This window comes from Podarcis cretensis (genome assembly GCF_951804945.1).
Source record: "Podarcis cretensis genome assembly, chromosome: 10".
Classification (NCBI taxonomy): Eukaryota; Metazoa; Chordata; class Lepidosauria; order Squamata; family Lacertidae; genus Podarcis; species Podarcis cretensis.
The window spans coordinates 17,543,856-17,559,898 of NC_137179.1; the positions used below are offsets into that span (position 1 = coordinate 17,543,856).

Genomic DNA, 16,043 nt, shown 5'->3' on the forward strand with positions numbered 1-16,043 from the left:
TCTTGAAGTAGTAGAGGCCATGGGAAAGCTTTCCCATTTGATTCTACTGAATGCTCATTTTTTTTCTGAGTTCAGGACATTGAATCTGCTGAGTAGACCTTGGAAGACACATCACAAATCCAACAAAACATAGGTATGTGGAACCTGTGGCCCTCTAGATGTTGTAGGACATCTTTCACCAGCCTCCACCAGCCAATGACCAGAAGTGATGGGAGCTGGAGTCTAGCAGCATCTGGAAGCCACAGGTTGTCCATCCCTCAGCTAGCACCCGTTGTTTGCCATCAGCTTTCTCTGTCATCTTCCTATCAATGGGTTGTCATCTAGCAGAGCTGTTCCAAGGGGGGAAGTATTCTGAGGGGGGGAAGGGCACTGCGCTGGCCTAGAGCAACCAGTTAGTTTGCAAGGCACCTTGCTGATAAAGTCATTTGTGTTCATTTCAGAATAGATCCTGTTCTCATTGTGAAGTCTATGGAAGCCTGGGTAATAATAATAATAATAATAATAATAATAATAATAATAATAATTTTTATTTATACCCCGCCCTCCCCAGTCAAGGCTGGGCTCAGGGCGGCTAACAAGCAATAATAAAAACAAGTTGAATGAATACAACTTAAAAACAAAATACAACACTAAAATATTGAAACATTAAAATATTAAAATGCAGCCTCATCACAGGAGGAGAAAGGAAAAAGGAAAAAGAAAGAGGGGGAGGGAATCAAATTGGCTCCAAGCCTGGGCCCTGGTCTCATGAGGCAGAGCGTTCCACCAGGCCAGAGCCAGTGTTGAAAAGGCCCTGGCTCTGGTTGAAGCTAATCTAACTTCCTTAGGGCCTGGGACCACTAGGGTGTTGCTATGTATGGACCTTGAGGCTCTCCATGGGGCATACCGGGAGAGGCGGTCCCGTAGGTATGAGGTCCCGTAGGCCTTTAAAGGGCTTTAAAGGTCAAAACCAGCATCTTAAATCTGACCCTGTACTCCACCGGGAGCCAGTGCAGCTGGAAAAGCACTGGGTGAATATGCTCCCATGGCAGAGACCCTGTGAGGAGCCTCGCTGCCGGCCCTGGGATTAAGAGCATCATGCTATTCCTGCTGTCATCTGGTACTGCTGTTGCATTCATAACTTTTTTGCAGGTTTCACATAGGCATGTGGTTGGCTGCTGTGAGAACTGGAGGTGGCGTTAGATAGGCCTTTGATCTGATCCAGCAAGGGCACTTCATATGCTGTTACCTGCTCATCCTGTTTTAATAGGTATGTGTCAGGGGCTCAGGAGCAGAAGCACAGGGAAGAGGGGAGATGGAGAGCGAAGGGGAAGAATCTGAGGGCAGCGTAGGAGAAGATGACAGTGGCCCGAGAGGTTCCATGAGCCTCTCCAGCGAATCGGAAGATTCACAGAAGGGGGCGCCGGTGGCCAGGGCAAGGGGGGTCCCAAGGGGGACACTCCAGAAGCAAGGGGCCAGCGGGGACTCCCAGAGCAGCAGTTGGAGATCAGGACCAGCTTCCCCACCTGAGCATAGTGGGGGGAAGAGTCCCAGGTATCGGGGTTAGCGTTTCCCCCAGCAGGGAGAGAAGAGGAGTCAGGGCTGACCACGCCTCCATCGGAGAGTCAGGCAACGGAGGGGAGGTCAGGTCCAGCTAGCATCCCGGAAGAGGGAAGCAGTGACAGAAGCAGTGTAACGGTCAGGAGGAAGGTCACTGGGTTGGCGCGAGAGCCAAGTTCAAAAGTACAGGCGTGCAGGGCAGCAGAGAACGAGGATTGGGAACCGGGTCCTAAAGCCCGCCGGAGGCAGGGGGAGGAGTCAGGGGACTCAGCGTCAGAAGAGTCCAGAAAGGGGAATGCCCCAGCGGACAGGAGGACCCAGAGGAGAAGAGAGCAGAGGAAGAGGTGGAGCAGGGCTAGAATCTTAAACTGGTGTCAGGGGGGAGGAGATTCAGACGGAACTTCGGCGGTCTAGGGTTTAAGACGTAGAGCTGCGCGCTACGGCTTTGGAATGGAAACTGAACTTCAATAAAGACTTTTGTATATAACGACGACCTGGCATTGGTCCTCTGTGAGCTGGGACCTTGGGCAGCTCTGACAGTATGTTTTAGCTCCTTCAGCCTGAGGATGTGGATGAGGTGCTTGGAGGTGTTAGGCTGATCATCTGTCCTCTTGGCCCTTGCCCATCCTGACTCCTTAAGGCAGCCAGAGCAGGGCAGGTCAGTTGGATGGGGCAGGTTGTAAAGAATGGTGAAGTACCGTATGGACTGAAGGAAGGAGTTGTAAGGCATTATCAAAGGAGCCTTCATCAGATCCCACCATCCTAGGCGATTACCTGCTGGTTTCCTATTTATGCTACTTGGGCAAAGTGCTCAACGTACAATCTTTATCCTTTGCAGTATGGTTTTGGCACTGAAATATCTGTCACACTAGCGGATTACCTGTGCTGTGAGCTGGACAAGAGGACTGCAAGCCAGTTGGACGCCACAACAAGCTTTTAATACCATTGACCACCCCTTTGGGATGGGAGGCGCTGTTTAGCAGTGGCTGTAGTCTTACCTTGCAAGTCAGTTGCTGAACAGGGCATTTAGAGATTCGTGTTTAATTCCTTGGCCTCTGCCCTACATCACAAAGGACTCCAGTGTGTCCCCTGCATTATTTCACACCTGCATGAAACAGCTAGGAGGTTATCTGGTGTCAGTAATATGCTGCGGACACCCATCTCTAGCTTGCATTTCCTTCCTTCCGTCCAGGGAGGGTGTGCAGATCCTGAACTGCAACTTGAGAGCAGTGGTGGGTTGAATGTGGGCCAGACAAGACAGAGGCACTTCTGGATCAGTAGGAAAGCCAATCCAAGATTAGAGACACGCCTTTACTGGAAGGGATAGCAGTTTCCTTGAAAAACCAAGCTTGTGGTCTTGGGTGCTTCTGGACAATGACTGCAGCACACACTTTGCTGGGCTGCTGAAGTGTTTGGAAACTTCGGCCAGTGCCAAATGCAGCAGCTAGACTTGCCTTTTTGAGCCTATTAACTCCAGTTCTGCCTACCTGCTTGTTTCCAGCGCTTGCTCTTGCCCTTAAAGCCCTTTGAAAAGCTTCCCCACATTCCCTCTTTAAATCAAGGACATCAGAAGTTTAAAACAGCAGCTCTGGGTGGCTTACAAAACACCCTTTGCACTTGATAAAGGTAAAGGTAAAGGTACCCCTGCCCGTACGGGCCAGTCTTGACAGACTCTGGGGTTGTGCGCCCATCTCACTTAAGAGGCCAGGGGCCAGCGCTGTCCGGAGACACTTCCGGGTCACGTGGCCAGCGTGACATCGCTGCTCTGGCGAGCCAGAGCCGCACACGGAAACGCCGTTTACCTTCCCGCTGGTAAGCGGTCCCTATTTATCTACTTGCACCCGGAGGTGCTTTCGAACTGCTAGGTTGGCAGGCGCTGGGACCGAGCAGCGGGAGCGCACCCCGCCGCAGGGATTCGAACCGCCGACCTTTCGATCGGCAAGCCCTAGGCGCTGAGGCTTTAACCCACAGCGCCACCTGCGTCCCTTTGCACTTGATAGCCATGTTCAAATATATAAAAGGATGCCACATAGAGGAGGGAGAAAGGTTGTTTTCTGCTGCTCCAGAGAAGCGGACACGGAGCAATGGATCCAAACTACAAGAAAGAAGATTCCACCTAAACATTAGGAAGAACTTCCTGACAGTAAGAGCTGTTCGACAGTGGAATTTGCTGCCAAGGAGTGTGGTGGAGTCTCCTTCTTTGGAGGTCTTTAAGCAGAGGCTTGACAACCATATGTCAGGAGTGCTCTGATGGTGTTTCCTGCTTGGCAGGTGGTTGTACTCGATGGCCCTTGTGGTCTCTTCCAACTCTATGATTCTATGATTCTATTCTATGATTCTATGCCCAATGGGCACCCAACAATCAGCTTGGCTGTCAAGCACTTGGGGACCCTAAGCAAGGGATTTTGACCAGACAGTTGAAGAATTTCAGCCTTCCATGTGAGCCTGCCCACCCACTGTGATTTTCATCAGAGGCCTCACTCTGTCCTGTTGCCAGTGGAGGTTTGGTTAACCACATCATGGGGAAGAGTCCATTGGGTTGCACTGCTCAAATTATGGAACACCCTTCCTTGGCTGTCCTGATTAGTCCCCTTATTTGTCAATACCTTTATTTTCTAGCAGCCTTTGGAGGATTTTTTCCCCTTTGCTGCTAAGAGTTGTAATGTGGCTAGCTTTGTTTTGCTCTCTGCTTCGTTTTATTACCTCTGTCCATTTGGATGATATCCACATGACACATTTGAAGCACACGGCTTCCCACTAGGAATCCTGGGAACTGTGGTTTGTGAAGGGTGCTGCAAATGCAGCTCTGTGAGGTGTAAACTACAGTTGCCAGGATTCTTTGGTGGGGGAGTCATGCCTGTTAAAAGTGCTATAAATTTGCTTTAAACCAGGGTTTCCCAAACTTGGGTGTCCAGCTGTTTATGTGACTACAATTCTAATCATCCCTGACCACTGGTCCTGCGAGCTATGGATGATGGGAGTTGTAGTAAAAAAACCAGCCAGAGACCAGCCAGTTTGGGAAACTCTGCTTTAAACGAATGGTGTGGATGTGATCGCAGCTTGCAATCTGTCGGGGGACAGGGGCATTTCCTAACTGGGACCAAAAAGCAAGACGGAAGTGATTTAAATAAAATTAATGTTACAAATATACATATATAATACATAAATCAATATCACAGAATCAAAAATACAAAAAAAAAATCAGCCTTAAACAGAAGCTCCAAGAACTCAATTATAAAGATATCTAGTTGGCAAGTGTTTCTAAGTGATCATATACAAAGCCACCAAATTCCAACTATCTCATGTTTCTCCAAAAGCTATCTCCAAAGCTATCTTTATCAGTCCCATCGCTGAGGTCATGACACAGCAGATACCCCGCCCAGATACTGCACCGCCACTATCCTTAATTCTCGAAGAAGTCTCTGCCTCACTGCAGGTGCTCTCTCAACAGCTGCAGTCGCCTTCATTGACTTGCAAGTGGCTTCTCCGCGGTCCTCCAACAAGCACTGCTTCAGCATCATACAGAAGGCAGTGGAGTCAGTTAGTCTTGAATTGGAGGCCTGGAGTGTGGAGAAAATGCAGCCAAGCGGGCTTGATGGAAAAGCTGGATTAGCCTGTTGAGGAAGGGCAGAGAAGTGGGAGATGCTGGAAAAGAGAAGAAGAAGAAGAAGAAGACGACTTTCATTTCTCATATCTACCCATAACAATAAGCAAATATTATTCACGACACTGGTCAAACATTCCTCCTCCAAATGTAAACACACAATGACCCAAGGCTTCTCGTACAACTAAAATAAACCACTCAGGTATCACATGCACCATACGTTTAAAACACTGTTGTATCACTTTAACAGCAACGGCTCCGCCCCCCAAAAAAACCTGGGAACTGTAGTTCGTTAAGGTAGCTGAGAGTAGTTAGAAAACCCCTCAGAAAGCTACAATTCCCAGCACCTAAAACAAACTAACGTTCCCAGAAAGACTCCTTGCCTGAAACCCTGGTGAGCCATTGCCACAGCTAGATTGGCCAAGAGTCTAACTTAGGAAGCTGTCATATACTTGGTTCTTATGCAGCTACTCCCTGCCAGGCCTTCTACTCCTTTGCTCCTGGACCTCGGTTGAATTTGGGGCTCTCATTCCATCCCACTCCAGATATGGCAGACTTGACCATATCCCCAGCAGTCTGTGCTTTACAAGTCATTCCTGAAATCCCAAACATGGCCAAGCAGCACTGTGTGTCAATACAAACACACTGCCATTCCAGATACACCCCTACATAGGCTAAATATTTCACACAGTCACAGCTGGATACTTCTCCTTTCCCTTCCCCTCCCACTGTCTCCCCTCTCTCAAGTATACCTGGGTCAAGTCTCACGACAATGAGACACAACATGAAAGCAGCCAAGAGTGTCTTTCTGTAGGGAATGGAACACAGCTGGCCTGCCAAGGATCCCAGCACTCGACCCAGCTGTGCCAATATGGTCAACACCTTTTGGGATACCAAACCTGCAAAACAAAAGGCAGACGTTACACCAGGGAAAGTGGTGAGGAGGCACCGCTCAAAAGAAACTTTTAAAAGTTATTTCCAGAGAAGATTCCATGAAAAATAACCTCCTTTCTCCCTTACAAGCTCTCCAGACACCACCGTTGTCATGTGAGGACTGTACAGCCAGCACTGATTTCTTGTGGCTGATCAAGGAAATGCTTTTGCCCCTTAGCAAACGCTTGATCTCTGCTAATAGTAAAACCCAGTGAAGTTGTTGAAAGTGTGTCTCCTTCACCCAACAATTTCATTAAGCTGTCTGAATGCTGTAGGACTGCAATTCTCTTACTAGAATAATAGAACTGTAGAGTTGGAAGGGATCTCAAGAGTTATCTAGTCCAAGCCCCTGCAATGCAGGAATCTCAGCTAAAGCATGGCCATTCAACCTCTGCTTAAAAACCACCAAGGAAGGTCAGTCCACAACCTCCCAAGGGAGACTGTTCCACTGTCAAACAGCTCTTACTGTCAGAAAGTTTTTCCTAAAGTTTAGTCGCAATTTCCTTTCTTGTAACTTGAAGCCATTGGTTTGAGTCCTACCCTCCAGAGAAGGAGAAAACAAGCTTGTTCCATTTTCCATGTGACAGCTCTTCAGATATTTGAAGATGGCTATCATATCTCCTCTCATTCTCCTCTTTTCCAGGCTAAACAATAACCACCTCCTTCAACCATTCCTCATAAGGCTTTGTTTCCAGATGGCAAGAAAATTTATATACTCCAGGCATCTATGGTTTCAGCTACAAAACACATAAGACTGCTTTTAAGAAAAGCCTACCCAACCGTTGCTTCCACACCATTTCTGGCCGCTCCTCAGGAAGCTGGCGCTCCTCCTCTTCCTTCTGCAGCCACTGCTGCCTCTGCTCCTTAATGCTCTCATAGGCCTCCACCTGTTGCTCTTTGCTCAATGCTTTACAATCTCGGATTAGGTCCTCTGCCTCTGCAAAGAGCCTGAGCGGCAACAGCACATGGAACAGGTGCAGCTGAGCCAAGAGGCCATAACTAGGCAGGTGCTGATTGGCTGAGGAATGTAACCAGTCTCTGGCGACTTCTAGCATCACATGAGGTTCTTCCACTTTACTATGCAGGAGGATGCTGAGAGGGAAACAAAGCAATACCACCACTTTAATATTATTATAATGACACCATTGTATCTGCATATTATTTTTCGTATGCATTCTCAAGAAAGCCCTTGACACAGAGGGAGCTAGTATAATTTAGTGCAGGGCTCTATCTGGCCCTCAGAACACTCTCCAAGCAACACGTCCTTCCCAGACACAATAATAATAATAATAGTAATAATAATAATTTATTATTTATACCCCACCCATCTGGCTGGGTTTCCCCAGCCACTCTGAGAGGCTTCCAACAAAAGATTAAAAATACATTAAAACATCAGTCATTAAAAACTTCCCTAAACCGGGCTGCCTTCAGGTGTCTTCTAAGTGTCAGATAGTTGTTTATTTCTTTGACATCTGATGGGAGAGCGTTCCACAGGGCGGGCACCACCACCGAGAAGGCCCTCTGCCTGGTTCCCTGTAACTTCACTTCTTGCAGTGAGGGACCCACCAGAAGGCCCTCAGCACTGGACCTCAGTGTCCGGGTTGAACGATGGGGGTGGAGACGCTCCTTCAGGAGAGATCACTTACTGCATCTCCATACAAAAAAAAAAATCCATGCACACAGAAAACTTGTATGTCTGGCAGAAGACTCGGATGCAATGCCTCTTTCTTCCAGATATCTAATTTTCTGTATGCAGCGAACTGATCTGCATGAAGGTGCATTCAGCTATGCAAGCCCCCACCCGCAGCCTAAACTGGTACAGTCCAGTAACAGGCTTACCACCCCCCAAAATACAATAATATAACTCTGCGTCTATAAGAGCAGAACCCACCACAGCTCTAGAATTCTGGAAGGCCAACATTCAGGCTCGTGATAGTACTGAAGAATCCAAGGCAGGACTTCTCTCCATCGGTTCATCTCAGCCAAGGCCTGGATACCCACAGTGCATAAGGAGCATTTCAGTTCTTCAGAGCTGATTCAGAAAAGAGATGCACAAAATCTAATTATTATTATTATTATTAGAAATTAACCTCACTCTGCTGCTGAAAAGGACTCCCAGTGTGCCACACAAATATCAGCAACAAGATTGGAAGTCCAGGGGCAAGGGCTATCTAAAAGGCATGACAGAAAAGGCAAAGGTATTGGGGGGGGGGAGCAAACACAGACAGTAGTTCTTATTTACAAAGTTTTATAATAACCAGATGGTAATAAGAGAAGTTCAAGGAGACGAGGAGCAGGAAGTTGCTGTCTTCCAGCACAGCCAGTGGCCATTTTACCCTTCCTGTCCCTCTGCTGTAACTTGGTAAAATATTTTTTTCTGTAAGAAACTGCATTCTTCTGCCATTTGTGCTAACAGGTACTGGAATAAATATCGTTATTTAATTCCCTTTAAAAGAACAACATCAATTCCAGGACTGGATTAAAGCAACTGGAGGCCACAGGCTAGGAGTTTAGTAAGTTTACAAAAGTATGGAATTATCAAAGACATTCACACAGAACATTCATAGGGGAATCGCAGCTATGTTATAATCCTCACTTATTCTCAAAATGTACTCTATAATGCTAGACAGTGATCCGAACACTGTATTGCTTCATGGCTGACTTTATTATTTGATTCTGAGCAGCATAAAACCTCCACGAACTTTACTAAATAGTAAGCACGCAATTGTGTAACTCTTACACAGTCATAGACACATAAACATTGTGTGTTTAATTTTACTAAGCAACTGGGCCTAGGTAATAAAATCTGCCTGGTTCTTTTATTTTAAAAAGGATGAGCCCCACCCCCTAGTTCATGGGCTGCAGGTAGCTCAGCACATACCTAAATCTGGCACTGATCAATCCCACTCTTCCCAGTTCTCACCCGACCTCTGCCTCAATTCAGCACTTACCTGTCAGCATCTTCATTCTCGGGGTCCTTCCTGAGGCTCTCGCAGCCTTTCTCGCACCTGTCCAGAGCAGCCGCGAAGTCCCTGTTCATCACCAGCAGATCTGCAGCCTCTTCCAGTAAGGAAGCTGCGTGGGACGCCACTGGAGACAGAGACACGGGCTCGCTGCTTCTTAAAAGGCTCCCTGCCCCGCCGATGCCAGCAAGCGCCACGGACAGGTCATTCCTCATCATCTCTAGGTGCTGATTCTAAAACTAAACACTCCGACTGAGCTGCGCTATAGGCCTGGTTGCCTCGCGCGATCAGCAGCTTCAGGACAAAATATTATGCAGCACTCAACAATTTGGGTTTTTGTTTATTATTTTTAGCCCACTAACTCTTCTTCAGAGGCTGGCTATTCCCCTCTGCAGTCAGACACCGGCTAGAAAAGAGGGGCAGGGGTGTGTAGGAGGGGAAAAGCTAAGTAAAAAAGAAAATTGTCTTCGGTTGCACCATTCTTCAGAATCCAGAAGATCCCGACTGTCCAGATCTGCAGAATTGCACAGTTGCAATTCTGAGGGTGCGGGTCCGCCTTCTATAAAGCCCTGTATCCTATCAAAAGCAAACGCAGTGCAGACCCCGCTCTCTTCCTAGGAAGCAAAGATCATCTCCCTGCACATTCTGCATAAAGAGCAACAAAAAAATGCGACTGCCCCTAAACTGCTGTTCGGTCAGACGACTTCCTCGCTTTACCTGCGCGCCCGCAGTCACGCCGCAAGAGAGCATGACGGGAAATGTAGTCCCTCTCGCATGAGAGGGAAAAGTCGACGGGAAAGGCTGACTGACGGGAGGCCGGACTGCGACAACCGGAAGGCAGCCCGTGGCAGGAAGTAACGTGGAGCAGGAGGGAGGGGGATTTAAGCTTAGTTCGTTGGCCTCCTCAATTCATAATGTCCCTCGTCGTTAATACAGTACGTAGTTGGAAATTTTTGAGGGTCTGGTTGGACCACTTGGTGATTTGTTTTTCTCTTGCCTGTTGTAGCAATTGTAATGCCCTGGGCTAGATGTGTAATGGATTTTAATTGCATTTTAATTCCTCCTTTTTTTACATTGTATTACAATTTGACTTTTGCAGAATTCAGTCGAAATAAATAAAAAAAAAGGTGCTACTGGACAATTTTTTAATTTTATTTATTTATTTCGACTGCGTCAGACCAACACGGCTACCTACCTGAATGTAGAATTCAGGTTATTGCAAGTGTTCTTCACAGACATGCCACGGAACACCAGAACCCAGCTCGGTTTGGGAACACCAAACTCGGATCCCTTTAAGGCATTACCTCCCCACCCCACCCCACTAACTGGTTTTAATGTATTGTTGCAAAAGCCCAACGCCTGCCAAGGAGGGGCCAGAGCGCATGGCATCACAGGCACACCTACAGGCTCTGCGGCCCTTCGAAGAACAGAAGACACGCGGAGGCTGTTGTGCTTTGGGAAACAGGGTTTATTCACTTATTATACCTTCCATCTGCAGGGAGGGGGTCCCGATCTTACAGCATGGCCCAGAGCATTGCAGGCAGTCTTTCCTTCATCGCCAAGATGGATCTCAGCCATTCTCCCTCTTTCTTCTTCCCAGAGGCCCCTTGCCCTCCCCCAGAGCAGTTACCCTGGCAACCCTCCAAATCTCCAGTCTCCGGGACAAGGAGTTGTCCTCAATGGTTCTCTGTTTTAATGCTCTGCTCTTCCCTCGGCCAGCCAGGCTGGTTTGAGTAAGGCAACCCAGGAATCCCCTTAGCAGCTTAAAGTCTCCCTGCATATCACAAAGAACCCAAAATCCTAGCATTTATTAATTTATAGGGTTTAGGGGGATTCCCCTCCCCCATTTCTATAATACCACCCCCTCCTTAGCAAAAGGCAGTGTTCCATGACTGTCCAACATGGTTACTACCAGCATTCCACTGTGCTTGAAAGATAGCAGAAAGTTACATCAAAAACACAAGAAGACATTTAAAAACACAATAACAGTTCCTTTGTAAGTGGCCTCCAGCTTCCTGGATTCCTCCAAGCCTTTCTCCGTGAACAGAGTAATTTAAACAAAGCGCTTACTATCCCAACACCACAGCATGCACATAAACAAAAGACATCACAGCATTTCAAAATCATTGTTGAACTTGCAGGCACAATCCCTTTGTAGGTCAGTTCACAGTTCCAAGAGCAGAAACCCCCACACCTCTTCTTGTTGTAGTAGCTGGGTTTTCCACAGAGTTTCTACTCTTGAGTAAAGCAAACACAGTTCTCAGTCCTTATTGCTTAATTCACAGGTTCAGTCCTTCTGGGGGCTTCCTATGCTTCTGGGGTCTCCCAGCAGATTGTATAGGAATGCCTCCCTCCTCTAGCCCCCCTAGGCTGCCACTGGGGGTACTAGCTACCATGTTGGGGCTGTGGTTCTGTTCCCAGAGCCCCACAGTCTGGTCCTGCTGGTTGTTGGGCCACCCAGTACAGAGAATAGCTCTTGTATTTACACGTTGGCATTAAATATTTTGACCACAAGCCTTTTGTCTCTCGTTCAGAAAACCGCTTTCTTCAATATTAAAACAAACAATCAAGCAAACCTCACATACAACACAGTCCGTATAAACCCCTCTAATTTAACCCTATTTCAGCAGGAGAAAGTTAAGTATATCAACAACATTCCCACAGAAGTCCATGTAATCAAGTCCAGGATGAAACAGAACAGCCTGCTCCTATAAGAGAAATGAATAGTAATGTGTTTTTGTACTCTGCTCTTGTGTCCTGTAGGGTGCAGTGTGGAACTATGCAAGACCAACATCTTCAACTTCCAAGATAGCCACCCAAAACAGCAATTGGATATTAAGAGGCTTATTTGAATTCAAATAGGTAACCATCACTAATGCACAACCACATACAAAACAGCAAAATAACTTTTACTTTGAAATAAAATATTTAAAAAACCAAGTTGCATGGGAACCAAAGCACTAGCGAAGATGTTAGTATCCCAATTTTGGTAACCTATGTTTTTTTGTGGGGAGGAATGCAACTGCCATCAAGAATGCCCTTTGCAGTGCAATCTTATGCATGCTTACTCAGAAGTACAGTCTACTGTCTTCAACAGGGCTTATTCCCTGGTAAGTGTGTATAAAACCGTATCCTCAGTCTGGAATATGTAATTTGTGAATGCCGTTCATGTGGATGGGACAAGTGTATGGGAGCTCATTTTAAATCAAGTGTACGATAAACCTGATTCAAAAAAACAAAACAAAGACAGACTAGGGAATAATCTCAAGGAGAATAAAATAATAGGAACATTCTGTAGGTGTACCATGAATTATTTTCTTATGTGAACTGGAAAACGCATTTACGCCCTGCTTTGACAAAAACTTATCATTTAGTCATTTTCTGACCACTTCCCATATGCGCTTTCAAAACCTGCTTAGAGGAAAGTTACATGAATCATAGAATTGTAGAGCTGGAGGGGTCCACAAGGGTCATCTAGTCCAACCCCCTGCAATTCAAGAATCTTTCACCCTGTCTCATACTCTACCAATTGAGCTATACATGAGAAACAACCCACAACAGGTAATGCAGTGAGAAATTAGATGGCTACCTCACATGGATTCAAAGCTCTCCACAAGAACTAGAAACCCGCAGGCTGAATTGGCTATTGGATTGTGGTGTTGGATAAACAGCTCAGTGGTAGTGCCTATTCTTTGGATACAGAAATCCCCAGGTTCAGGTCGCAAATTGCTTTCAGCTAAAAGGACTTACGGTGCTAAGTGCTGGGAGGAAACCTCTGCTGGAGAGCCCAGAGATTTGTTGTAGAAAAGTCTTCCCCAACTTGGCACTCTCCACATGTTTTGGACAACAACTATCATCCTTGAGCACTGGCCAAGCTAATTGGGGCTGATGGGAATTGGAGGCCAACATGGTTTGGAAGGCACCAGTTTGGGAAAGGCTGGAGTAGACAGGATTTGACTACATCAGAGATGGAGAGACAAATGCTGCTGGACTTTGAACTCCCATTAGCTCCACTTGGAATGGCCAGTGTCCAAAAACATCTGAAGGGCCACCAGTTCTCCATCCCTGGGACAGATAGACGAGTGGTGTCATTCGGCTAAAGAAAGCTTTAATGCATAAGACAATTCCAACTTTTCAGGCAGGGTATGACACACAAAATATAATTATGCATTATATTTTTATTCCAAAAAGCAACATTTCCTTATTAGGTTTGGATAGCTTACTTGTTATTGCTTTTTACTGCCTCTGAATTCTCCCCTCCTTTCCCCTCCCCACAACACATATTTCTGAAACTGAAGGCAGAAGGAAATTTGTTTGGACACACAATTTCCGCTTTCACTTATAATAAGAACAAACTCTCCACATACTATATTTTCTGCTCATGGAGAGGGCTTGTGAAATACGAACACTACATAATAAACAGGAATAAGCAAGATTCCGATCCTAAACAACTGGTATAGCAAAGGTCACTAATAATACATTTTCTTTCGGCCACTCCCAGTTCACATCAGTAAGTCCATTCCTCAAGAAAATAATATATACTTGCATTACCTATTTTTTCACTGAAGTGGCAAACTCATGTTTACTTTAAAAAACAAAACCCAAGCCCTGTATTTGGGCTATTATATCTGCAGCTTGGAGCTCATAAATTTGTGTGGTTCTCCCTTCTATATAGAAAACAAGCATGTCGAGATGGATAGTCTAAAACCCTTTTACCTCACACCTTTTTCTGTTTTCAGGGGGCACATTCGTGTAAGAGAACTTAATAATTGGAAGTGTTCCCACCTGCAATCTGAAGTGGTACAGCCCAGACATGAGGCTACCACCTCAGTAAGAACAGGTCTTAGTCAATAGACCACTGTGAGAACAGAATGCTGGACTAAGACAGGCCTTTGGCCGGTTCCAACCTAATTATTATTATTTTCTTAAGAGCTGTTAGTATCTCTGCTGATAGTTAGTTTAACCCAGTTATAGTCTTAATCATTTCCAGTTCTATAGCAGTAAGTTCCAATTATCAGTACTCTGGGGGGAAAGCTTTAAAACTTGTCATTTTACATCCACTTCATTGGTTGCCCTCCAGCGTTATCAAATATGTGCTTCCTTTTTGTTATTTTTTCAAGTTACTAGTTTTACATTTCTCTCAACTTATTTAACCTTAGCTTTTTTAAAAAAAGCAGAAAAGAATATTTCATATTGCTGTGTATGGAAGGCATTCCTCACTCCCTCGCTCACGTTTTGTGATCTTGCATTTTGCTTAGTATCTTTACTAAAAAAAAACCTCTGGACCAGAGTTGCCACAAGGTGCAGTAACCGAAGAAACCAGTGAGTAGAAGGAAAAGCTGGACCCTTTGCTGTGCAACTGTTGTATGTGGTTTTAGTCACTCATTTGGTTTGGTTTTTAATGCCCCATCACCCAGTGCAGCTCAAGGGTATTTAGAAATATAGGCACATGCAGTAAGGCCTCCAGGACAAATCACCTCAAACGTTAATCCAGATCGGAACAGTACTGGTCACAGGGCCACAGGGTTGGGGGTGGGCAGTCTTCCGAGCTCCTGGCCTCTTCTGTGTTAGTGGGCTGCTAATTAGAGATTAGCAACACTAAGACTCTGAGCTGGAAGGAGCAACGCCAGGCAGCTAAGTTTGAAGAGAAAGAAATAGTCACAGCTTCTCATGTTGAAAAGAAGAGGCAGCCATAGCAATGTCATCAAGAGGGGTAGCACACCCTAAAATCAACTGAGAGGAGCATGAAAGACAGGTAGGGATCACGGAATTGTACTGTGTAGTTTGCAGACATGTTTAGCTCATTGAATGCAAAACTCCGCTTTGCTTGATTGGAATGTTTTGGCTCTTTGAACTGAAGTCCAGGATGTATATTGGAGACCCTAATTGTTATTCATCGGCAACTATGAGAATGGATTGTTGTGATTAGCGCATGCTTGGCATACAATGTACAACTATGCCTTTCAGCTTGTAATGGGCCAGCAGTCTAGTTCAATTAATTAATAGGGTCTGGATTGTCTTCCTTTCTTTGCTGTTGATAGTGGCCTGGTTCACCACATAACACTAAACCGTAATTTAGCAGCTAAATTTTAGCATTATGCAGCCAAGGCTCAATGAGCCCAACAAGGTGTTCATATGCTACTCCTCTCCTTTCCTGGCTGATTTCATAATCCAACTATGGTAGGCTTATTAGAAAACAGATGTGATGTTTGTTTGTTTTTTAAAAAAACCAAGGATCCCTGGTTCAACTGTAATGCTAAACTGAGATACTTTAAAGTATCCCAACTAAACTTGGGAGATGTCCTTTTCCTAGCCATGTGGGATGAGGAGAGGGGAGGGAGAGCATGCTAGCCTGATGCTTCCCTCAAGCTTGTTACCGTCTATCCATGTAGCACTAAACCATGGTTTATCACTGTGTGCTAATAATGCAGCCAATCAGAGAAGCCTTTGGAATTACACTTTTCCACTCTATGTGTGGGCCTCTCCTGACTGTTTTCTTTCTTGTTGTTGCTGTTGTTTCGTTTTGTGGGTATATCCTGCAACATTGGCACAATACTAGTGCATTAATGCATTAGTATAAAGGACCACCCACAAATCATTCCACTTTATTAGTTGTTCTGTGACGCTTCCCCAATATTCCCATACAACAAAAGCAGGACATAAAAAATAACCCAGAACATTTGTGGTGTGTTTGTGTGTGTATGTATAGGATTTCAGTCAAAGTTGTGGAACATGCACTGATTGGGAACAATGCAGTATGACTGTCCCAAAACCTTGAAGCTGCTAAGAGTATTGAAAGCAGGATATCACGCGACTGGCCTGATATCACCGTAAGCACAAATATGACGACACAATAAAAAGGACATCTGGAAAGACTTTACATCAAGCATGGGTTGGGTTAGATGCCTTGCACAAACCCTTCCAACTCTATGAAACAGTAAGAATAGTGAAGGCAAAGTCTTATCAGGATGTGGGCAGAGTAGACAATAGACTTGATAGACCAT

At 45.7% G+C, this 16,043-nt stretch overlaps 2 protein-coding genes across 2 annotated transcripts in view; one reads left to right on the top strand and one right to left on the bottom strand.

Annotated features, from left to right (window-relative positions):
• Positions 1–4,658: 4,658 nt before the first annotated feature.
• Positions 4,659–9,731, bottom strand: PEX26 (peroxisomal biogenesis factor 26). The gene is made up of 5 exons (XM_079993027.1): positions 9,028–9,731; positions 7,968–8,108; positions 6,852–7,168; positions 5,896–6,042; positions 4,659–5,184 (listed from the first exon to the last, which is right to left on the bottom strand). Exons 1-5 carry the CDS (start codon positions 9,255–9,257, stop codon positions 5,081–5,083), a joined length of 939 nt encoding a protein of 312 aa, XP_079849153.1. The 5' UTR covers positions 9,258–9,731; the 3' UTR covers positions 4,659–5,080.
• Positions 9,732–9,865: 134 nt separating this feature from the next.
• Positions 9,866–16,043, top strand: part of MICAL3 (microtubule associated monooxygenase, calponin and LIM domain containing 3) — a 225,238-nt gene continuing 219,060 nt past the window's right edge. Inside the window, exons 1-3 of the mRNA XM_079992104.1 lie at positions 9,866–9,974; positions 11,803–11,901; positions 14,217–14,361. The gene's annotated coding sequence lies outside the window, so the exon portion shown is untranslated. The remainder of the gene's footprint in view (positions 9,975–11,802; positions 11,902–14,216; positions 14,362–16,043) is intronic.